This window comes from Vulpes lagopus, chromosome 16 (assembly GCF_018345385.1).
Source record: "Vulpes lagopus strain Blue_001 chromosome 16, ASM1834538v1, whole genome shotgun sequence".
NCBI lineage: Eukaryota > Metazoa > Chordata > Mammalia > Carnivora > Canidae > Vulpes > Vulpes lagopus.
In genome coordinates, this window is record NC_054839.1 from 13,778,289 (window position 1) to 13,802,695 (window position 24,407).

The window sequence follows — 24,407 nt, forward strand, 5'->3', positions numbered from 1 at the left end:
TTCCCTCTTCCTTCATTTAGTTTACACATGAAGACTGATAGATAAACTTCTTCCTCTGTTTATATAAACCAAAGTCTTGGAAAAAACCCTAGTAAAGTTATCAGAGAAAGGAACAGCACCAAAATCTAACTTTGCAGACTCTCCGGACACAGTTGGATTTTAGGGCTATATGATTCATGTGTGATTTTTGTTGTTGTTGTTGTTGTTTTTCCTTTTTAATATTTTATTTATTTATTTATTTGACAGAGAGAGAGAGAGAGAGAGAGAGAGCACAAGCAGTGAAAGCAGCAAAGGGAGAGACAGAAGCAGACCCCACTGAGCAGGGAGTCTGATGTGGGGCTCAATACCAGGACACCAGGATTATGACCTGAGCTGAAGGCACAGACAGTTAATGGACTGAGCCACCTAGGTGCCCCCCATGTATGATCTTTATGCAGGAATTCATTTTTTTCAGGGACTGCTTCATCATGACTCAATGACAAGTTCTTACTGAGAAAATTATGATGGCTTTCATTATTTTTGATTTCCAGAGAGCCATATGGAAGCTTGATTAAAGAAAAATCAACAAAACAAAAATGGATAATACTGGAGAGATGATACAAGGTAACATTCCTTCCAGTCCCCTTTGATCCTAATAAAGAATTAGGTTCCATCATAAATCTAAAATTGTACTTTGCAGGCAGAGCTTCAAAATATTTCGTAAGTCACATTCTTGTGATAGGGAAGAAAACTTGTTTATATAACCTAGTAAAGTGTTCTTATTATAGCTTTACCTTAAGTCTGGATGGATGCTTCACTCTGAATTCTTTTATGAAATTTTGACCTGGAAGGATGCCACAAATAAAGCCCATGTCAACCTGACCGTAGAATTAGGACAAGTTGGGGTTTCAGAATTCTGCTGCTCTAAGTCATCTTGAAATAGTTACTTAATTTTTATGAGTCTTTATTTCTTATCTATTTGACAGGTCTACGAGCTCCTTTGTAATGCTAAGGATTATGTCAACTCTATAGGAACAAAACGAAGTTACTGTCTGGTCACACCCTATCATGAAAACAGCTAGATGGTTTTCACCAGATTTGGAGGGGATATCTGAATGGTTTAATTAAAACACAGGCCAAGTGGCACATATGACATTTACTCTGTGGGGTTCAGATGGTAGCTAAAGGGACACCTCCAACAGGTGGGCAGTTTTCAAAATAGCTGAATGAGAGAGAGACAGTGAGGCCACATGCAGTTGCAATGACCTGCCTAAGATTTTTGGCTGAGCTGTAGCTCTAGTCATCCCTTGGGCAGACCCTGGAAGGTATTGTTGATCCAGAATAAGGCTATGTCTAAAGCAGAATCTCTGTATGCCTTGAGCAGGAATCTTTGTAGTAGTTAGAATTTACTTATCAGTTATTATTAGTAAGTCTCTTCAATGAAACAGGATGGGCTTGTAAAAAACCTACATAGACCATTTAGTTTAGGACTTGGCACATGAGTAGGTCTCTGGTGAATATTCTCAATTCCATACCCCATCCCCATTCCTGCCATCCACCTCCCTCATCAAGAGCATGTAGGGAAGTCATTATTATGTTTCATTTTGCATAAATCATACTTAGTCATAGTGACTCAGTCATTTCTGCCAAGATAGAGCAGTTCAACAGCAATAATAGCTTAGTATTTCAGACAAACTAGGATGTTTTGGGGAAGGAAGAAATCACTCTGTAGCAAGCCAGTATTTTATTCCCACAGATATTAGAATATTAAACTATATTTTGGTTTGCCTAGCTGCCCCTAAAATCTTTAAAGTATTGCAGAAGAACCTGGATTAATAATGAAAGAGTATGGGGTACCTGAGTGGCTCAGTCGGTTAAGCATCTGCCTTTGGCTCAGGTCATGATCTCAGGGTCCTGGAATCAAGCTCCTCATTGGACACCCTGCTCAGCTGGGAGTCTGCTTCTCTCTCTCACTCTGTGCCCCCTCCTTCTCACACTGTCTTTTTCCCTCTTTCTCTCAAATAAATAAATCTTAAAAAATAATAAAAGAATGTATTTCTGGGCTTGAAATATTATTTTTAATCTGGCCCCCCCAATTGAAATAATGTTTCCTTATTGGCAGGTAATTGTAGAATAATTGATATTTTATATTTAACCATTTTCTATGCTGAAGAGGTGAACTAGTTTTACTCTCTCAGGCTTAAGTTTCACTTTTGATTTTGATGTGGTGCCACAAAAAGTCAGTCTGCTGATGGAAATGACACGTCATGAAGCCAGATGTGAAAATTTTAAGTACAGTTTGTCTTAAATCTTTTCCCTTAAGATAACTTGTTCCCTGCTTCACTACTAACAGAGAATGTTTTTTCCTCATGAGTGTCTGATGTGACAGCAGCTTTTCTTTTGCATTACAGTAAAAACATCGCTTGTCCAGACAGCCAGTTTTTCAAACATCTGCATAGGTGTAAGTATTTTTTACCCTTGGAAATCCCGATGGCACAATTTAAAAACACAAGTGTCTTTATTTTGCATTTGCCTGATCTCTCTTCCTTGTAAGGGGTATCATAGCCACTGAGAAGGCTGAAGCTTTAAACCTGCCCTAAAAAAAATCCTTCTTGTCTCTCCACCCAGCCCTGCCCTGTTCCTGCCTTGACCTATAGAGGAGGGGATTTCTGCCAACCTCTGCATGTCAAGGACAGATCAGATCCAAACCAATAGCTAATACCACCTGACTTGAGAAATACCCTTGTCCCCAAAGGGCTGAGGAAGGAGAAGTGTGAGAAAGTGCACAACACCTGGTGGGGGGAGTCGCTGCTGAACACCTGCCCTCAGGTGTCAGGTTCAGCTCTCACAGTCTCCTCAGCAAACCTGGCCAGGGTGTCTGCAGGGAACAGCACTCACCATTCTGTTTCCCTCTTGTAGCCACAGATGTTGTTCAGTGAGGCTCTTACCAGAAGCCTGTCCTGTGGGTTAATGGGCACTTTCTTGTCTTAATAAAGCTGATATTCTATTCCCATTTGGTTACTAATGTTCTCTTCATTATCAAGCAGAATCCTGAACAGGAGGACTCGGGTGGTGGGAGTTATCTTTACTTCTAATTTCAGAAGAACTTCTAAAATGATCCATTTAAGTTGCTTTTCTTATTCTTGAAAAGCCAAAACCAAAAGCAAAACCTGTCCATCTGTCAATCTCCCACTTGAAGACCGGAGCTTGCTTTCCTTTGAATGCACCAAATGTCTTCTGTGTAGACTGTTTCATTTGACTAACTGTCCTCCTGCCTCAACACAAAAAGGAGAAAGACTAGAAATCCTTTTAAATGCTTCTTTTATTTCATTGGTTGTACATTGGGTGAGTGAACTGAATATTACAACCAAAACATAGAGTTGATACAAATTAGACTCCTGTTTACACTGTAAGGTAATGAATGAGGGAATTCTTTAAGTGTTACAGAAAGATTTAGTAGAAATGTTACCAGTGGTATGGCTGAAAGAATATTTCGGTGAAGTGCTGTTATATCCTGAAAACCAAGAGTGAAATGTAGTTCCCATACAAGTGGCGAGTTCATCTCTTAACTACAGTATTTGTTGAATTGCTATCTTCATGTCTTGGATATTGGTGATTTTATTTTTGTAATTAAACAAAGCATTTAAGATTTATTCATCATAGTCAGACTTCTGAATATAAACAAACTTTTGGCAAATAATATTTATACAGAAAAATAGTTTTAGATCCTCTCAAATCCCAGAATTATTCTATAAAATTACATTATAAATAAATAAAAAGCAAAATCTGTTGTACATATATTTGTACATCTATGCATTTGCCTTGCCTCCTCCTTATTGTTAAATGGCATATTTATGACTCTTTGCATATTATAATCACAATTCTGGAAAATGATATCATAGTAAAAATACAGTCTTCTATATTTGTTTGGGGATACAGGTGATGTTTTTGATGCTCCATTATTAAAGGGCTGAAAATAGCTGTGTGCTAATAATTTTAAAAAATCAAAATCATGAAACAAAAGAAAGACAATGTGACAACAATTAGTCTACAAAAATATTTCAGTGATTCCCGTAATTTACCTTTTAGTAATGTATACTATATGTTTTCAATGAGTTTAAGTGAAATAACAAAGAAAGAGAAAAGAAAAAATGAAAACAAGTTTGAATGTTTTAGGCAAGTTGTAGCATAACTACATTGTTATAGTTGAGAAAATTACAAATATCAATAATACATAAAGATGAAACTACCAAAGAAATACAAGTTAGATACAATACTTTCCCACAAATTAAAACAAATGCAACGATACAAGCACTATGTAAAAATCACACTCAGAATGTGATTTTCTTTTGATGGGGTTATCAAATCTACAATGTAAGATAGTCATTAGACTTTGACCAACATTAATTAAGATGGCAGATTTCTTTTTTTCTCAAACAAAAATGATATGGTTGGTGCATCTAGTTTTCAGAACAGGCGGTGATGCCAAAATTTAAAATATTTTACATTCAATCTCAAAAGTCAAAATACTTCAATCACTAATATGTTCACAAATAAAATGGATGTTTTAAACAATTACACATAATATTCATTTATAACAGCTGTTTTGTTTTTTAAACAATAATTTAAAAACTATGTAGGTACTGTATAGGCTATGTGCAACATATAAAATGTGAAATATGAAATATTTGGTACGATAGTGCTTAAAATAAACTTTAAAACAAACTTTCTGAACAAAATTTAATTGTATCGCTATTACCTTGAAGATCAACCAAGTATTTAAAAAAGTAAACAACATTAAAATATGTTTCATCCATATATAGTATATATATGTATGTGTATATATAATATGTATGTACTTGTATTAAAGTTTTTTATACTTTTGAGACATAAAATATGCTTTAAGGTGAAAGAATTAAAAGAACTATTTTTTCCATGCTGTAGTCAGTTACAACCCTTTAATCCAACTTTTTGAAATGCAAAACAGTAATGGATTTTTTAAAAAGTGAAACTATCTACTTTTTTGTTTACATAGTAATTTAGATTAAAGTCACAGTCAAATTTTCAGTGACTAAACTCAAACTTACTTAAATTAGAATATTATACAGATCTCCTCACCTACAGCTTCGTTGTTTGACTAGATTTTTAGTTTAGAAGTTATTCTGTAACAGGCAACCGGATGGTGAGTTGGAAAAACTAATCCCTTAGATGAGACTGTTGGCATGGGCCTCTCATTCTTGTCAAGCTGGATGAAGTCTGGCAAAATCTAGGCACTTCTACAAAGTCTCTCTTATAAAACAACTTTAAAAATATACTTGTAAAATAATACCTTCAAGACTTTGTTTGGTGGGGTATGAAGCTCATACCGTGCAAAGTTTCTTTTTCAATCTAGTTAATGTTATTCTAGAATCCCACGATTCAATGCGGCATCTCCAGGCAAACCAAATACCACACTTTGATGTGTCCCCCGTACTTGTGCTTGAGTTTCCATTCAAATTCTAGACCTGTAGGACAGGCGTGAGTTTTACTTCACTTCTCACCTCTGCTGCAGCATTCATGTTGTGAAGAAGCGAAACATACTCTTTGATCCATTGGGTAAATGACATGACAGTAAATTGGCGTTAGAATCAAACCTGCCCTCGGAATGGATTTCCTGACTAATGCTAATTGTTTATTGCTAACTTGGAAATATTCTCAATCGAAATGAGTACATTGGTTGGACTTTCTGCATCAGCTATAGTTATGGAGATAAGACAATATTCCTAGGACAGAAACTATGTTTAGAAACCCTTGAAAAGTAAACTTTATCCTTTATGTCTTTAAACGTCACAGCTGGTCTCAGGTAGTTAACTATCTTAGGTTGGAATATACTAAGCATACCATATTTAATACTCATATATGATATAGCAGCACTAGCTTCTTACAGTTGTGGTCTGTCCAGAAGAACTAAATCTTTATTTAGCATGCAGTTTGTGGCAATTCTATTGAGGAGGAAACAGGATAGTATGTACAGTAACAATGTTTAGTTATTCTCAATGCAGATTCTTGGCATTCCATTCCGTTTCTGCTGATTATTTCAGAATTATCTGTTGGAAAAAAAGACAAGTGTGCTTTAGACATCCTCCTGTGTGGGAAAATAACGAGTTTAAGTTTTACTCTTTAAAAATAGGAATTTTCTTCAATTTCTCATTTTGATATATTTCGATCTTTTGAGGGCAATTGTAATTTTGAGCAATCCCCACCCTTCATGCTGAAAAATTTTACATGTAAGCACTCCTGCTATGTGGCTGCTGTAAAGAATGGTGATTTGAATGCACGACTATTTGTATTTTCTGTAAAACTGACAGCGTATATGCGGGCATGCAGTGGTGCTTAGGCCCTGATCCTTTTTTAGTTTTTGCTTCATGTCTTTTTCTGATACGTTCACATTATCATCCAATTAATATTTGCTAAGGTGACCAAGGAGTCTAATCAGAGAATTCATTTGGACATGGAAAGTTGTGGGAAAAGCTTAAATATAAATATTTTTAAATGTATAATAAATCGAGTATTATTTATTTGTTAACTTGCATATAAAATTCAGAGATGTGTTCCCATCGAAAGTAATTTTGTTCCCAAAATATAATAACCACCAGTTTCAAATTCAGGGAATGTCTGAGTGTCCCAAATTAAAGGGGGAATGGGGCAACATTCTAATAAAGCAGTTAAAATATTCTAAATAAATCCAGAAGCACAGGCAAAGCTAAAGTATCAAATGCAAACTGTGCTCCCAGGAGCCTGATTTCTAAGTTCATTTCCAACTCCATACCTTTACAAAAGACAGGGAGTTTGCCCTATGTGACCCAAGCCTCTAAATGTCAAGCTTTTAAAAAGTCAAGCTTTTGGCATGTTCCAACAAAAGTATTTATTCTTTGTGCAATGCTTCAACCAAACTTTGTGCAAGTAATGAAATATTTATTGATTAAACTGTCGAGAGTCTTTGTTTAGGAAAAAAAAACAGTGAAAGTTCTTTATGATCAAGTTAATATTCCTGCATACTAGGATCCAATTTCTAATAAAAGCCTCATTTCTATGTATAATTTCTTATCCTGATATGTTAGCATTCACACATATGGATCTTTTTCCCTTTAAGTGGGTGCTCCTGCAGTTTACATAAGACAGTTTTAGAATATACCCAAATAGTGCCAATCCAAATAATCCTCCCATGAAATAAATAGGAGTATCCTTTAATTTATCAGAATGTATGGATTTGTATGGAATTGATAAAGGTAGAGGAAGAACTCATTTATATTAAATATTTATACTAAACAGAAACTCAAAACTCCCAACAGATATTTTTGGGAAAAATATCATTCCTTGTCTCGCATACTGATAGACAAATAAAAATGAGGTGTAATGGTTTGATATGTAAATATTATTCCAGTATCTTTGAATAGCCACTGCAAATTGCCACCATCAAATTCTTCAGATAGTTATATTATAACTTCACTTTTGGGTTTAGATATTTGATTGCTGAATAAGAATTATTCTATTTCATCCCTTTGCTTCAATGCTATCAGTAAGTTTTCCAAATTAAGAATGTGCCCCAAGACATCAAATTGTGTCCTCTTCTCTTTCTTCTTTCCTTTTACGTTATCCAGACTCTCTTTAAAATATTTATGGCACAAAATCTTGCAATTTCTTAAATCAATATATAAATAATATATATTTCAGAATATATTCACATCCCTGCTTATTAAGTGACACTAAATTGCCATATAGAATGCTATTCTTAACCACCTGGAAAGAGAAGTATTCTACAGAAAGCTTAGCAACAGGCTATTATAGAAATTAGTTACAGTGAGGCTTTGGACTCCTACCTGACAGGGAGACAGGTACAACACCTGGTGTAAGTGAATTGTAAATTAACCTTGAAGTTAACTCAGATCATTACCTGGACTCTCCCAGCTTGCCCTTCCCCTCTGCCCCTGTCAGATCCATTATATGGACAAAGACTAAATATAAACGGTCACTATACTATCAAGCTGACAGCTGTTACTGCTGCCTGGCATCTAGGCCAGGATACTCTGGCTCTACCCTGGTCTAGGTCTTTGGCTACCTTGTGGACTATCCTATGTGGTATGTATATATATATATATATAAATGAATCACTCTCCTAGCAGCTGCAAGCTTCAAGAGGTCCAAGAGATTTGATTTTAGAAGGTAAAAAAGCTTTGAGTGTTTCATTTTTTAGGTGGTAGCATTTTTCTGGAAAATATAATTTGATTATTAATTTTTTTTCCCTGAGAAATATAGCTCGCAGGCACAATCTGAATTAAGTGTTCTCTAGGGGGGAAGTACAGTCTGGAAATACAGACAGGAGTCCAGATGAGCAGTTACCAACTGAGTGCCTCTGAAATCACCTGCTGCCCACTTGATTGCTGTTTCGGATGTCAGAAGACTTGTGACAGCGCAGACCCTAGGGCCCAGGAGGCTGAGGGAGGTGGGGAGACAAGGCAGTTTCCAGCTGGAAGATACCCCTCGAGACAAAAGAAGAGCCAAGTGTGTGTGTGTGGGGGGGCGGATACAGAAGCCATTTTGAGGGAAAGAGGGCTCTTCTGTCTAGTTTCAAATATGGTCTTTCTTTAGTCAGATTATATTTTTAACTCGCACCAAAGAAACATAATTTAAAATCGGATGAAAAGGTACATTTTGTGTGCTTCCCTGTTGCCTCTCCTCAGAGATTTTCTTCCATACCAGTTCCTTTTTTTCTTCCATACCAATTCTGTATGTAGATATAAAATATGTTCTATACATCAAAATTTCTTCAATCTCCATTGTAACTTTAATGGCCAGCAGGATCAAAGCCTTCAGAGGGTGGCTGAGTATTTCAATATAGGGATAAAACGTGCATTCTTAAAAGAGCAGGCTTGGGGGCACCTGGGTGGCTCAGTCGGTTAAGTATCTGCCTTTGGCTCAGGCCATGATTCCAGGGTCCTGGGATTGAGCCCCACATCGGGCTCCCTGCTCAGAGGAGAGCCTGTTTCTCCCTCTCCCTTTGCCCCTCCCCACTGCTCGAGCTCTCTGGTTCTGTCAAATAAACAAAATCTTAAAAAAAAATTAAAAAAAAAAAAAAGATTCTCTCCTTGTGCCTCTGCCCCTCAGCTCCCTAGTCTCTCTTCTTACATGGCCCTGGAACATGGGCTGATATCAACGAACCCGATATCAACAAGTCCTCATCCTGAGTCCATCCATTTTAAAGAACAGTTGATTACATCACAGTTCACCAAAGCGGCCTCACCAGACTGGCTCTCAGTGGCATCCTTTCCTGCCCTCTACACTTGTCCAAACTGAGACTGGGACCCAGAGTTCCTTCCTCCAGCTCCAGGCACTACAGCCCGTGTTTTCTTGGAAGGGGCAATAAAAAATTCTCCTGGAGTCTGGCCAGAGCATGTACAAGTCAGAGAGATGGCTACCGCATTGGGCTCTCCAGTAACCCCCTCCCTGAAGCATCACTGATGTTCTCTTTTAATTCGAATACATGCCCCTTAATTTTCCAGGGGGCTCTGAGCCCTGTTTGCCAGAGCCCAAAGAAGAGCTAGGTCAGTATTGCCAACCATATTTCTGTGGACACGGAAAAGGCAGCACAAATGTTTTTCATGATATATGAAGTGCTCGTGTGAGCCAGCATGAGTTGGAGATGTGGGCTCACTGCCTGCTGGCATGGCAGTCCTCTCCAGGGTGTAGTGAGAGTCTGCGTTGACCAGGGGGAGCAGTGATTCCAAAGGCCATCTCTTATGATGCCAGTGGAGATCAGAGCTTCAGAAGAACCGTTATTGGAGCCTGGGAACCAGGGAAAGGGGAGTCCATGGGGTGGGGTCTAGAGCAAACAGCGTGGGGTGGAACACCAGGCAGGAGGCAGCAGCAACTGTCTGCAGGAGCCAGCAGGGTAGAAATTGCTGAGGGACCATAGGGCTGCTAGGCCCCTCCCGAGGGAGTCCTTGCCTGGGTGGCCAACCACATCCTATCAGGGGGCCTCCGTCAGACAGATGCTACACCCATGTCTGCTCACAGCAGCAGAAAGCCCTCCCCAGTCAAGGCCCACTGCTTCAGCTTCTGAGGACCTTGGCACTCTATATGACAGGACAGAAATCAAATATTGAACAGGATGTACTTCTGTTCATCTCTCTGATAGATTCGTCTCTCAAATTTAAGTATTTTCTCATATAAGGAGAACCATGATGAAGAAGGGGGATAAATTAGTAAAATAAGATTTTAGTCAAAATCTTGTTTGGTAAATCAAAATGCTAAATTTTGGGAAGTATTATTTTTAATTCCTTTTCCCACTATCAGTACACAAAAATGAGACTAGCTGATGGTGCCCACAAAATTGGCGATTCTATTTTTAAAACAAAGACATACTTGATCTCAAAGCATGAATGTACAGGTGGATCTTCAGTGGACCCTCTGGTTGGAACAAGAGTATCTGTGATGCAAAAATATCAGTCAGCTGTAGGGGGGGTCTACTTATTAATCCGCATTTCCTTCAGGTGGTGGATTTCAGAATCTAATGATTCTACTTAATCCATATCCTTAAATTGTTCCCATACAAACCCAAGACATAAGTAGTCTGATATTTATTTACTGAAGATAAAGCGTGAATGGCCCCAAAGAACATCAAATGGGTGGTTTTCCCATAAAATGTGTGTTGGGCAGTCATTTAATAATCTCTGCATCCTTGGTGAAGTGCCTGCCACTGACTTGTAGAGCAATGGCAGTCAGGTTTATTAAAAAGAAGACTGGGTTCCTGTATAGTAAACCTACTGACTTGGGTGGGGGGGCCTGGCAGGAAATGCACATAAGTGAGTGGGTCAGGTAGGGAGGATGGGAGATGGAAGGCCCACACCTAGCAGGAATGCAGGAGCAGCTAGCCAACTCCAGCCAATTGTTACATGCAAAAACCCAGCTCTACATTGCTTGACCTTTCCACTTTCTGAAGCAGGCTGGGATTTCAGCACCTAATTTACATTACACAATCAACTTTGTGTGATTCAAATATATTTTTGGGCTGCATCCCCTTGGAGCCTTACTTGCTGGGAAGAGATATCCACTAAACTTGGACTGTTAGCTTCCTGAGCCAGGCAGCGACCAAGGCTGTAGGCAACACTGAGGGAGCCAGCAGTCATTGCTGCTGGGCTGGATCGGGAGACAGGTCTAATGGGGAGCTAATTCTGCAACTTTCAGACATTTGACTTTCACCCAAAAGAACAGGGTACTTGACCAACAGGCATCCTCTAAGAAAAAAAAATACTATCCTCCTCTTTACTGATTTACCAGATAGGAAATATCCACATTGCCTTGTCTCTTTCCAGACGATGATAGATTCTGGCTTCTGGCTTTTTTTTTTTTTTTTTTTTTTTTAAGAGCCACTCCTTTAATACAGAATCTCCGTTAAAAACCAACCAACCTAGCCCTGTACAGCTGTCCTTTTGAATGGGGGGACCACTATGGGGTCTCTGCCTCTCTGAGTGGCGGCAGATGCTCCTGGCCACTCATTTAACTAACTATCCCCTGGATGGGGCCCAGATGGGAGGGCCTCCCTCCCCAGTGGGGACCCACCTTCCAGGGGACATTCGTGCATGTTTACGCCTTTTCTGATTGTGTCAGTGGCCGCGGCATGGCCACTGGGCGTCAATAAACGTCTCTGCGGAAGCTGGGGGGCTTGTGTGTGCTGGCATCAGGTGAGGGGCAGGGGCCCTTGCCCTTGGTGGACACTTGAAAAAGAGCTGACCAGTGAGGTATGCACTTGGTTAAAAGCAAAATACTCTGTGCAGAGGCTGAAACACTGAACTTGAGGGGGTCAGTATCACCAGTTCAACCACTGGACTAACTAGCCCTCATGTGAGAGGGTGCTAAAGAACACTAGTCAACGTAGGATTCTCCAGGGCTTCACAGGCACCAAGTATTACCACTTTCTGAGTTTTCTACCTTGTGGTGGATATCCAGGAACTGAACATATGAATAATTATGGAAATCGTGAGCTTCCAGATGACTTCTAGAAATATTCACACTTTTTACATAAATGTGTTCATTCCAAAGACTCAGGGGCATCACGTGAGCTGCCTTTTCAAATGTTAGCTTAATATTAAAGTCAGTAAGAGCACTTCCTGCTTGGCTTAATTGATAGGAAAATTATTTCAGTGAAAAGACCCAACTGTTCCTATGGATCCAAACCACAAAACAATTAGAAGAGAGGAATAATGTTAAATCCTCCTGTGAATAGCCATCCAATAGTGTCTTTATAGTGTGGAGTTTGAAGATGTGGATAAAATATGCCTTAGAAAATATTTGTGTGGTTTTGCTGAAATCCAAAGGAATCTCAGTGGATCTGAATGGCACCAGCAAGGGATCTCATGCGGACATGTCCAAGCAAGGCAGCTGCATTAACTGGGTCTCCAGCAAAACTGAGTTTTCTAAGAATGAGGCAATGTTTCATTCATCCTTATATCCCTGATGTCTAGGCTAGCGCTGGGCATATAGGAGAATTTATTAACTGTTGGGAGCACAGAGGGCTGAATCGATATTTACTAAAGACACAACACCACGATGCCGGCATCAGCAGACCAACAGACCACTCACGAGCGAGATACAGCAATGGAGGCAGGAGAAGAACCCTCCAGGCAATGTTTTTCTCTGCGGTCTTTCCAGGCAATTAAGGATTCGGGACTATCTAAGGAAAACAAACACATTTCTCCCTTCCCCTACTCCGTTGTTATATACAGGTAAAAGGAAAAATATTCCAGGCTGGGGGAAGAATCACTCACGAAGACAGAAACATGGCAGATAAACAAAAATGCCACCTGAAGAAAGCTTCTAGACTCAGTCGATTCCCTAGAAGTCTTCTCCTGTGGTTACAAGGCCCTGTTTCCTTGGAAGGTAATTTTTAAAAGGGTGTTTCATGATCTCCGTAAACAGACTATTAATTTTAAAATTGAAAACAGAATGGAATTTCCTAAAACTATGGCCAAGTAAAGGAGGCTTGCCTGTTGCTCCTCATCCTAATATCCTTTCATTTACAGTTTTTCTTTTTATTCTATCATGTTTCTCTTCACTGCTATCTACTGCCCCCCCAATCTCTCCACTGTTTGATATTCTTTCCATCTTTTCCCTAGTACTCCACACATCTTCCCCATGGCAGTCACTAGTTCCTTGATTTTGTCTGAGAGGCCAAACTTGTGAAGTATTTTAGTTGAAGTAAACTGAACAAAGGTGTAGGGAAATTTGTACAGCTTTGGCTATAAAGCAATTCTGTACTTAAAAATAGTATGGTTACCGAAGTCAAAAGCAAATGTCTTTGGTTTTGGTGAACGTAACATTATGGGAGCAATTCTAACGATATGTGTTAGTAAATGAACAACCTTTAAGCACTTTGGCTGATTTCAAGACTATGCATCAACTTGAACTGCATAAACAATTCAAAGATGAGCAGTTTATGAAAAGACACTTTGGAAAACAGTCCTATTTGTTATCTGGGGGGACTATTGTTCTGAGAGAAGGCAGTGTTTCATGCCACATTTGACTTGTTTTCAAAATGGGTTTTTATGTAGATAGAAAGGATACATACTGGGGAGAAAATTCTCACACTTGACAATGGGTTTCACTCTTGAGAAGAACAACCTGCACTGGCTGGAATGCCTACAGAATTCAGCAGAGCTTAAAGAGTAGTATAGTTAGGATTCTTGTTTTGCTCTCTGTCATTAACTCAAACGTTACATTTACATTCAAAGTTCTAATTCCTTCGTGTTCAATGGCCTATCATTTTGCTGAGGACTCATTTCTAATATTTTCCATCTTATAATATTTTTCAGATATACTTTCCAAATTTTGAAAAAACTATCATTTAGAATATTAATAGTTGAATTTTTTGCACAAAGGCAATAATGCTGGCCTCACTGAAGATTATTGACCAGGGTCTACACTGACAATTTATATTATCTGGACAAAATAGGTATGTGGAAATTCATGATGTGAATGAGACTGCACTGCTCACATGAATCCATGTCACGTGTGGAAAAATCTAGACTCTTGTGAGTATGGGGTGAAGCTTTGATCATGATCCCCTTTTCTATTCCACATCCAGCCTCAACAAATCCAATTCCCTGGGGGGAATTCTGAGGATCATTTCTGGTGTTTTGTTTTGTTTTTACAGTGAGACTGGAATCTAGTCCTTTGATCATATAAAAATCCATATGTCATTCACGGGTGACTTTCTCCTGTAGGATATAAAAGAAGAAGAACGAAAGGACATAGGAGAGACTTTTCGTTTCCCATGCTTCTCCCAATGCTATAGAAGTATTTAAAACAAAAACATATTCAGGAGTGTTGTGTGCTTGTTTAGGAAGAGAGGAGCTCTGGGGCCGTGTTTGCTCTGCAAATGCCAGGGGAGGTCAAAACAAAATGAAAATGAAACCAACTACTAGACTGGAGGGCCACACCACAGCCAGGAAAAAAGAAGGAGGCAGGTCAAGCCGTGGTATCCACGGAAAATGGGCAGGAGGGTGGATGAATACACCTGGTAGTCAGGCAGGGACAAGTCCCAGATTTTTCTCTTCCTATTCACCAGCTGACATTCCTGACTCCACACCAGACATCACATCCCTCCGCTCCCAACCTTCCCCAGGAAACATCCCAGTCACAGGATTCACCGTGGGTGATGGTTCCTCTACTCCCAGCAGGTGGAGATGGTGAAGGACTTTTCTATCACACAGCTGTCTGGGGCTTTGAGTTAGGCATGTGCTTTTGACATCTCTCTTGAATCTGAGATAGAGAAACATCCACACACACGGTATTTGGCCTGTGGTGTTAGTACCATATTATCCTTGAGCAATGTCATAAGTTAACTTCGGAGACCTTACTATCAAGTTCATCACTGTCTCTATAAGAACATTATTTGAGTTTCCAACCAAATAACAAAGGGAGTTCTGAACATTATTAAAATTAGGGACTGTGGGGGATCCCTGGGTGGCTCAGCGGTTTAGCGCCTGCCTTTGGCCCGGGGCACTATCCTGGAGTCCGGGGATCGAGTCCCATGTCGGGCTCCCGGCATGGAGCCTGCTTCTCCCTCTGCCTGTGTCTCTGCCTCTCTCTCTCTCTCTCTCTCTCTCTCTCTCTGTCTCTCTCTCTGTCTGTCATGAATAAATAAATAATCTTTAAAAAAAATTAGGGACTGTGTCTGCATATTAAAGAAAGCTAAATTCCCCTACTACATCAAGAAACCATAGATAACATTTGGGCCACACTATATAAGAAAATATTCTAAAACACTGAGGAAAAATTATAAAACATTTATCTAGAAATACCATATTTAGAATATTTTCACTGAGGTGTGGCATGGGAGGCTACCTGGGATTAAAGAGGCTGCCCACATCTGAGGCTATTTCACTGAAGGTGACCTCTGGATGTGAAGGTGGAATCTAAGAAAGCTTTTTTTTATACCTTGAAAAAACAGTTTATGCAGCAAAGGAAAAGAGATTTCAAGGGCATTCATTTATACCTGCTCTTTTCAATATGGGGTTTTGCTCCCAGTAATAAATGGAAGATTTGGGCCAAGAAAAATCACAGAAACAAGATCCTGTTGGATTCAACATAACGTCCTTAGTCCTGCTCAATATCCTGCTTTTGTATCCACCGCCATTATGTTAGATTTAGAATCCTGAGCACATTTTGGCCATGGTATTCATTTTAACAGTGGAGCAGAATGTATAATTCAGCCTGTTAGCAACTGGCTTTTAGGACGCTAAAGGCAGAAAAGCAATCAAATGCTAAGATTCAGTAATAGGAATGGTAAGATGAATGTCATGTGCAGGACATGAAGTGTGTCTTGGTGTCTTGTAATCATCTTGCACATTTCTGGAATTGGTGGGATGACACTGCCATCTAATAGAATTTCCAGCAAAATTAGTGGATTTTTTTTTTCTATTTTAGTTCTTTGCCTGTATGCTTGCACATCCATGTCATAGAGAGAAAGAGAAAGAGAGAGAGGTTGATTAACAAACTATTTAATTGTGTTTAAAATCATGGTGCAAAGGAAAAATCAAAGAACCCTGGAGTAGAATTTCAGGAGGTGTCTCTGCCACCAAGTTTCATGACCCTGTGAGTCTTAGTTTCTCACTTTGTCTGCGCCACATCAGCACCTCTGCAATGTGGTAGAGAGCTAAACCAGGTTACCATCTGTCTTCCCTAATAACTCCCAGGAGGAGCCAAAGTATCATGGTATAATAGATGGCAAAATGGAGACCAAAAAAAAATGAAAATACATAAAGAAAGCTCCTACATTCTCTTTTATTTCTCAATTGTTGTCTTCTGTTAAAAACTCAGTGGTACAGACCATCCTTTTGGCATTTCTACTTTTTCAGATGATCCTTTTTATGTAATAATTGCTTTGACTGGAAATTTTTGCATGTTGGTTTACTGCCTGTCTCCCTTATTAGGTTAGACTCATGAGAACAGGGACTGTTTTGTTCAGTTCTGTATTCCCAGAATTCTGAATTTTACACTACACATAGTAGGCTCTTAATCAATGTTTGTTGAGAAAAGGTATGAAGGTGCATTGCCACTGAGTTGAAAGTGGGTTTTTGTTACAGCCTGGCATATCTCAGAATAGATCCAGCTTCCAAAAAGGATGGCTCGTTGAGGAGGAATTTATATTTGTGCTCAGTTACCTACTTTATGAAAACAGAACTCATAAAGGAAAACACAGCAGCAGGAAAGAATTTTTAATGTAAAAAGACTAATTTTGTGCTATGGATTTAATGAAAGTACAATCAGATCATCTTCCCAATCCTAATCCCTGCTTCTTTGGAGAAATGTCTATTCAGATCCTTGGTCTAATTTTAAAAATTGTGGTGAAAATAGGCATAGCTTAATATTTGCCATTTTAACCATTATTAAGAGTGTAGTTCAGCAGAGTAAGTACACTCACTGGTGAGCAACCATCACCACCATCCATTTCTAGACCTCTCCAGCATTCCAAAACGGAGCTCTGTCCCCATTAAATAGTAACTCTCTATTCTCCCTTTATCCCAATGCTTATTTCCGTCTTCCTTCTTCCCTCTCTCTTTCTTATGTTTGGCTTCAAAATGGGATCCCTGGCTTTCTGTGTCACACCTGAGTCATCAGCAACTTCCCAGGCTTGCTTTCTAATTCAGCTCCCTGGCCTGCTTACAACCAAACACCCTCCCAGTGGCTCCTTTGAGTTCCTCCTCGAGGCTGTCCCAACACTCATTTCCAAGTAGTGATGCTCAATTAACCTGAGACTGTAATGAAGGTAAGGTTCTGCAGAGACCGTGGAGAAAAACAGTATCTCTCTTTCTCAATTCCCCTTGTTTGAAAAAGCAAAAAATGAAAATCCCAGCTGAGAAGATTCCTCTTGGTAGACTCTTCCCAGCTAAAAGTTATTTGCCATCCTGGGAAGGGTGAAATGGTGTCCTTGTCCATTTGCATTCTAGCTCTTGTTTACTGGCCTGAAATTTGGATTTCCTTGTGGTTTTATCAAGCAGTGATATTTTCAGGCTATTTGTGATATTGAACTTGGATTTCAAAAAGATTTACTTCTATGAAAACTTTCTTCTTAAATGGTTAAAACTTTAAAAACTAATAGTGAAAAAAAACTAATAGTGAAACTCAATAGTTAGAAGTTTTTAAGGGAACCAGATAAACAGGCTCATCCAGATCCTACTTTTACCATAAACTCAATCTCATTCAACTATGGTGGAGACACAAGAGAACAGGATTTGGAGGCAGGCAAACCTGAATTCTAAAACTGTCCAGCTACTTCCTACCTACTTGAATCTTAAACAAATTATTCTTTAAGATTTGTTCTTGTCTGGAAAAATGGATAAAACACTTCACGGAATTCTGTTGAGTAGTAAATTAAATCATGTATAGCCAGTGTCTGATATATGAGTGGTTTTTGCTGAATGCTGGCTCCCTTCCCCTAAAGGAGAAGGGAAAACATAAAATTTGGTTTCAGCTTCTATTTAAATGGGCACTCAAATAATAATACTGTGCACTTAAATTTATGCGATCCCTATGGCACTCCATCTATGTTGGTAATAAACCTGATTTGGATGAGATTAAGATGTTAAAAATGTCAAACACACTGACTTTCCTTTCTTTATTTGCATATCCTGACCAGTCACTGACAACTAAATAAATACAGGCTGAATTTCTTTATTTATTCATGAAAGTCTTAACTGTCACTCATATTAGTCATTTTTCAAGCTAAAACCTTTTATTACAAAGCATCAACAGCCATCAGTGTCTGATGGTCAGTGTCCACTGCCATAGAAAGTTAACATCCTATGAGAGGCAGGATCTCCCATGTTTTAAAGTTAGATCACATCCAAGCCCAGCTTCTTAGGCCCATTCTTATGCATGTGTTACCATGGGTAAGTGATTCAACACCTCTTATTCGCAGTATCCCTCATCTCTCCAGTGGGAACCAAACATTGTCCCTAACTCATTAGTTGAGAGGATTAGATAATGTATTTACTGAGTAGCTGGTGGTAAGAAGCACGTAAGACCATTGTTTTATTTGGTAATATTTCACCTATTTTAACTTCCTATGCTAAGCCACAAAACATGAATATTTTGAGAAGATATATACACAGCACTTACTAATAATTTGTAGATCACCATGCTTAGAGCAAACCATGATTTTTTTTTTTTGAGTAAGGGACAGAAGTTTATTAAGTAAAGATACAGAGAAAATGAGAGTTTTCTCTCTCAGAAGTGAGAGGGGTCCCGACAGGGTTGCCCAATGATTTATGGACATTTGTGCACACCAGTCTTGTTTAAGACACATCTATCTACACTTCTGTCTTGAGACCTTCACCTCCCCTCTTCCAGGTCCTGTATACACCATGGACAGAGCCAGGGGACTTATGTTATGAGCTTCTGTTAAACAACAACAACCCTTAAACACCTTTTTCCAAGGCAAAGAAGTATAATGGGGTTTTCTTCTCATTCTTGACACACTCCTTAGATTTCCCCTTTCTGACTCCCCTCCTTGTCCAAGGGCATCCTTCCTGTTCCAGGGATCAGAGAAGAGCAAAGAAAAGGCGAAGAAAAAAAAAAAAAAGAAAAGGCGAAGAATAGAAATTGATTCAGACAATTCCTTTTCTCCTGAATTCTCACGACTAAAACAGTTCTCTGGCCCTTTCAAATATTTTGGTGTAACAATGACAAATACTGAAAGAATGACTGGTGGAAGAGCTATGAAATTATTACTGAAAAAAATATTTGGAGAAAAAGAAAGAATCAAGTTTAACACCCCTGGCTATCTTTTAGATTCCTCAAAAAACTTTCTAAATTCTAAGAAGGCAGCAAAGCTATTGATTATTCAAAAACAAATGTATAGTTAACACACTCCTGCTGCGTTGTGGTTTGACAGAGGACTAAGTGTGGTGGTAGGAGACAAGTGTCTAACCCTTATGTGACCGTGAGGGAGTCACTTAACCATTTCTAGGGCCTTCTCATTGTGTCATGGAAGGTTAGGGCCTTGGGGAAGTTCTGAATCTGGTTCTGCCACTTGGCTGATGATCTTGGACAAGCTTCTTGGCTTCTCGAAACTAATTTCCTCATTTTCGTACTGGGGATAAGTACAGTCCCTTACAGGGCCATATTGGGTTTTAATAATTCTTATGAAAGGCTTCTTAGCACAACATCTGGCTCTTAGAAAGTGCTCCATAAAGGAGCGCTGTTGTCTCTGTGCTGTCTATGGGTTCTCTACTTTGTGGCCCTTTGAATGTTCATTTAAAGCACATTCTCAGGAAGAGTCAGGAAGACTGTATGCTGAAAGAAGAAGCAGTACCCTAGGAAGGACACAAATAATTGGGTTCTAGTCTTGGCTCTCTTAATATTTGGAGAAGCTTCCCTGCCGACCTGGGCTCCTCTTCCAATTTGTAACTTGCATCACAATTTCCTTTTTTATATTACTGTGGTGGTACGGCAAGATTGCAGTAAATTTGCTATGACTTACTGCTTTTCGGGACTAGGAGGAGTTGATGCCGGTCTTGGGTCAGACCTGCAGTGCCTGATGTAACCATGACTGTGGGGAAAATGGGTGACATTTACAATGACCAGCTTGATGCTGCTGCTACCAGAAGTGCACTGTGGTGAACAATGAAGAGGATCTGTGTTTGATTACAGGAAGCTCATTGACATAAGCTCTGAGGATCTCTGGAAACTCCCGAGTGAAGGGAATGATGATAAGAATAATATAATCTGATCGCTGAAAGTAAAACAGACCAAAAGCGCCGGCATATTAGACCTGATGCTGAGGCATGACAGATTCTAAACGCTAGAATAGCTACAGTTTTGCCAATGTCAGAAAATATCAGTCAACAAATTGGTCCTTCATAGCACAAATAAAAGGGAAGACATGTCAACAAGAACCATTCTATGTGAGTCATTGGAGAGATGTCTTACGGAAGGCTGATGTGGCAGGGGTGAGGAACTGGTGAAATCCAGGTACTAGAGGAGCTGGAGAAGACCCTTCGAGAGGCCTGAATTTTCCTGATTCTTATCTGTCCCTCTCCATATTTTGTTTTCTCTCTAACCCAGTTTCATCTCTTCAGTGATACAGTAGCTTCCTTCCCTGTGAACCTGACCTTGGCCTGTCCCAGCTAGTTTCCACCTGCTCCCTTGCCATAGATGAATGTTTCCAAGTCTCTCGTTTAACACATCACTGTCCTGTGCTTATCACGCCGTCCCAGGCCCTCAGTAACAAATCTCTCCTTGCCTATACAACTGAGTTTTCTAGTCCTGCCCAAACGCACCCTTCCCTCACTCCCCCTGCCCGCAGGGTGGCCTATGGCTAGTAGTTTCTGCCCTGTGAGCTAGTGTCCACCCCCCTCCTTTAGATCTGACAAAATAATAGCTGTCCTCTCTGTCTCCACTGTGGGATAAAGCCCAGAACTGATTCTGAAACTCCAACATTACCACATAGGCTATCGGGGAAGCAGGTGTAGCAACGAGAAGGCACAGACTTCAGGGTCAGGCGGACTTGAGGTCAAATGCAGCTCTAGTACTGACCACAGCTGTGGCCAATCTGAGCCTCAATTTTTGTCACATGTGAAAGAGGGAGAAGAGGACCCACCCAATAGACTTAAATATGAGAATGCATGGTACCTGGGTGGCTCAGTGGTTGACCGTCTGCTTTCCACTTAGGTCATGATCCTGGATCCCCGGGCCAGGGATCTAGCCCCACACTGGGCTTCCCACAGGGAGCCTGTTTCTCCCTCTGCCTGTGTCTCTGCCTCTCTCTCTCTGTGTCTCTCAGGAATAAATAAATAAGGTCTTAAAAAAAATACGAGAACGCACGTAAAGCGTGACGGTGGTACACTCGTAAGCGTCGGTTCCCTTTTCTCCTTACCCCACACCATCTCCAGCCCTTACGTTTCCCACCGGTTCTTCCTTGTCCAATTTCCACACATCCCTGAAGACCCACCTCCTCAGCCCCTTTAGGGAAAAAGTCCTGCCATGAAGCTTACTTCCCACATGGTAACGTTTGAGTATTTGACTATTTCGCTTTGTGACGTTGCCCGATGGCTCCGCGTTTCTGTGCCCAGGCAGGGAGCTCCAGGTAGCTAGCCCCTCTCCACTCTGGCGGCCTCCAGAATGACAGCAGGCTCCGCTGGGTCTGACCTTGGAGCCGACGCTTCAAGAGATGTGGCCTGGAGGCAATGCCAGCAGAGCTGAGCGGCCAGACTGAACGCCAACGGTCTGTGACACACAGTGGCATCACATCCAGTAAGTGGAGGAACAGTCAGTTAGCTGGCTGCCCCCACCCCTCATCAGGAAGCGGTGAGGATCTCTGCCTCCATCTGCCCACACAGGAAGGCTGGCAACTCCCCAAACACGCAGGTGGAAGTACAGGAGGGCGGGCGGCATGGCAGGACTAGTGGAGATAAACGCCTAAACATCAGAACTTTACTCTGTTCCTAACGACTTTTATGAAGACTGAGACCCCATTCGTCTTTCAGCCCTTGAATGTGGATCTGAATTCCTTGTCACTCGGCTCTCTTTCCTTACAGATCTACAGCTGAAACAAACAGGCATGCAGGACGAACTGTACATTCACTCTGCTCAAGAGACGAAAGAAAACCCCAAGTTAGCAAAGTTGAACGTGGTTTTATTACCATCAACAAAAGCCAAAAAACCCCTGGGAATAGAACTTCTCGGTCTCAAAAGACTCACCCCAAATTCCATCAAAACGCAAAAGAGGATAATGGAGTTTGAGGGATAATAAGTAGGACAATTCACCAGGCAGTCAAGTTCCAAGTAAGGACCCTTGACATTTTCTCTTCGCCTGCACAAAATTGGAGCTGATATTATGTCTTTAGGTGCTAGATACAAAAGAATTCTACCCAAGTTTCTCACCATGAGGTGTAAATTATTCATGAAAAATGAAAATGTACCAGATTACAATGCTTACATAACTTAGCCTTTCCTCTGAGAATCTGCAGATACGTTTATTAATTAAAACTCATGCAAAGCAGCTGCTTCTGAGGCAGAACACTGAAAGGTCTACTGTCTTCTTATTTTCTGATTTCTTGCAGAGAAACAACCAATATGCCTCTGTATGACTCTCAGAGATCCAAGACCCACCTCTCCTCTAAAAATGTTTTGACCACACTCATTAGTAAGTCTGGCTCCCGATGCCCTAGCCACATTGCGCATGACATTTACATTCAGATTGCCCAGCAGCTTTAACCAATGGTGTTAACTGAATGCAAGTACCACAGTTTCAAAAATTTGTGGGGTTTTTTTGTTGTTCTTTTTTTTACTTGAAGAGATACAGCAGACTCCAATCTCTACCCTGCACAAGGACAGGCGCGCACACACACACATAAACACACACACCACTCTTTATTGCTGCCATTCTCCACAAAATATTTGATGTGACAATTCTGCCTCACTTGTAGCAACCTGATCCATTACTGAAATGGAACCCCCTTCTATAGTTAGAACATCAGCGAAAAGTTTAAGGTGGCTAAGCAACTCCGGTAGTCTGAAGTCTACTGCTGAGATAGATGTCCCCACCTGAGTACTAGTCACAAAGGGCTGGATTTTGACATTTGCTGTCTGGGCCTTTCTGAAGCACAACATAGTTGGGCCGCAGATGCTTTCTGTAATCTGTTCCCGGGAACCAGCAACCGGGAGAAAGGAGGAGTGTGAGCATCTGTACGTGGAAGCCAGTTACTACACTGTGTTCAACAGAGGAATCTCACAGAAGCCTCCTCCCCCCCTACGCCCCCTGCACCAAGGCTTTGCAGAACCAAGATTTTTCTTATGAAAAAAACAAGCTTCAAATGGGTCAAGTGGTGAATAGTGGGGAATGTTTAATGCCTCCTACATTTATCCGAATATAGTCCTGACAGATGGCTTTGCATAATAGATATTTTATGAAACTCTTTGAGATGAGAGTTTAAAGTAAAACATGACCTTACCTTTCTAGATTTCTCAGTTAGTACAGGCTAACTTACATATCCAAAAATCTTTATACAAATAGCTTTGAAGTTGTGTTCACTTCAAACTTCAGAAGGAAGTAAAATCTAATGCTTTTAAGCTTTTTTTCTTCCCTCTCAAGTAATCTGTAGCAGGCCAGAGAAAGCATAATGTTCTGAATCCGGTTGCATGTAATTATTTTTTTTTGATGTGATACCGTTACCATTGATCATCATATACAGTACATTTATATCAGGCAGGTGTGGAAAATGGGATTTTCTGATGTAGCAAATATTCTAATAAATAAAGGTTATGTGTGTATATTATTAACTAATTTTCAATAAACCCTTCCTCAGGTCAACTTTCTGTTGAAAGGTTTTAATCTTTGGGGGCGGTGTTCAGAAGATGTGACAAGACCTTGAGGTCATAATTTTAAACCTGAATTGTCACTTTTTGTAGATGTGATTTTTTTTTAAACATATTGCCAGAAATGTAACTTGTTTTCACCAGCTTTGAAGGTCCTGGTGGGGTGGGCACTCCATAAAAAGTTTCCTAATATCCAAGGGTAAGAATTTTTCTTCCTAGCACAGGCTCATTTCCCAGAACAAATTAGATTGATAACCATCCCCCCTACCCCCATAGCCCTCACCGCAGAAACATGAGCAATGTGTATTCACTCCACACTTGGAGGGACTCTGTCTTTTTTTTTTTTTAAGATTTTATTTATTTATTCATGAGAGACACAAAGAGAGGGAGAGGTAGAGACATATGCAGAGGGAGAAGCAGGCTCCATGCAGGGAGCTCAATGTGGGACCCGATCCCAGGACTCCGGGAGCACGCCCTGAGCCAAATGCAGACACTCAATATCTGAGCCACCCAGACATCCCTGGAGGAACTCTTTCTTTTGAGCAAAGGCTTAGGAGGTATTTGAGTTTTTG

General features: G+C 40.2%; 1 protein-coding gene across 8 annotated transcripts in view; it reads right to left on the minus strand.

The window, feature by feature from the left end:
• Positions 1 to 3,283: 3,283 nt before the first annotated feature.
• The window catches only part of MBNL2 (muscleblind like splicing regulator 2), a 161,103-nt gene continuing 139,979 nt past the window's right edge, over positions 3,284 to 24,407 (minus strand). For all 8 annotated transcript variants that reach the window (XM_041731158.1, XM_041731161.1, XM_041731157.1 and 5 more), the window contains one exon: positions 3,284 to 6,065. In XM_041731158.1, coding sequence (XP_041587092.1) covers positions 6,051 to 6,065 — 15 coding nt within the window. In that variant the 3' untranslated portion in view covers positions 3,284 to 6,050. The remainder of the gene's footprint in view (positions 6,066 to 24,407) is intronic.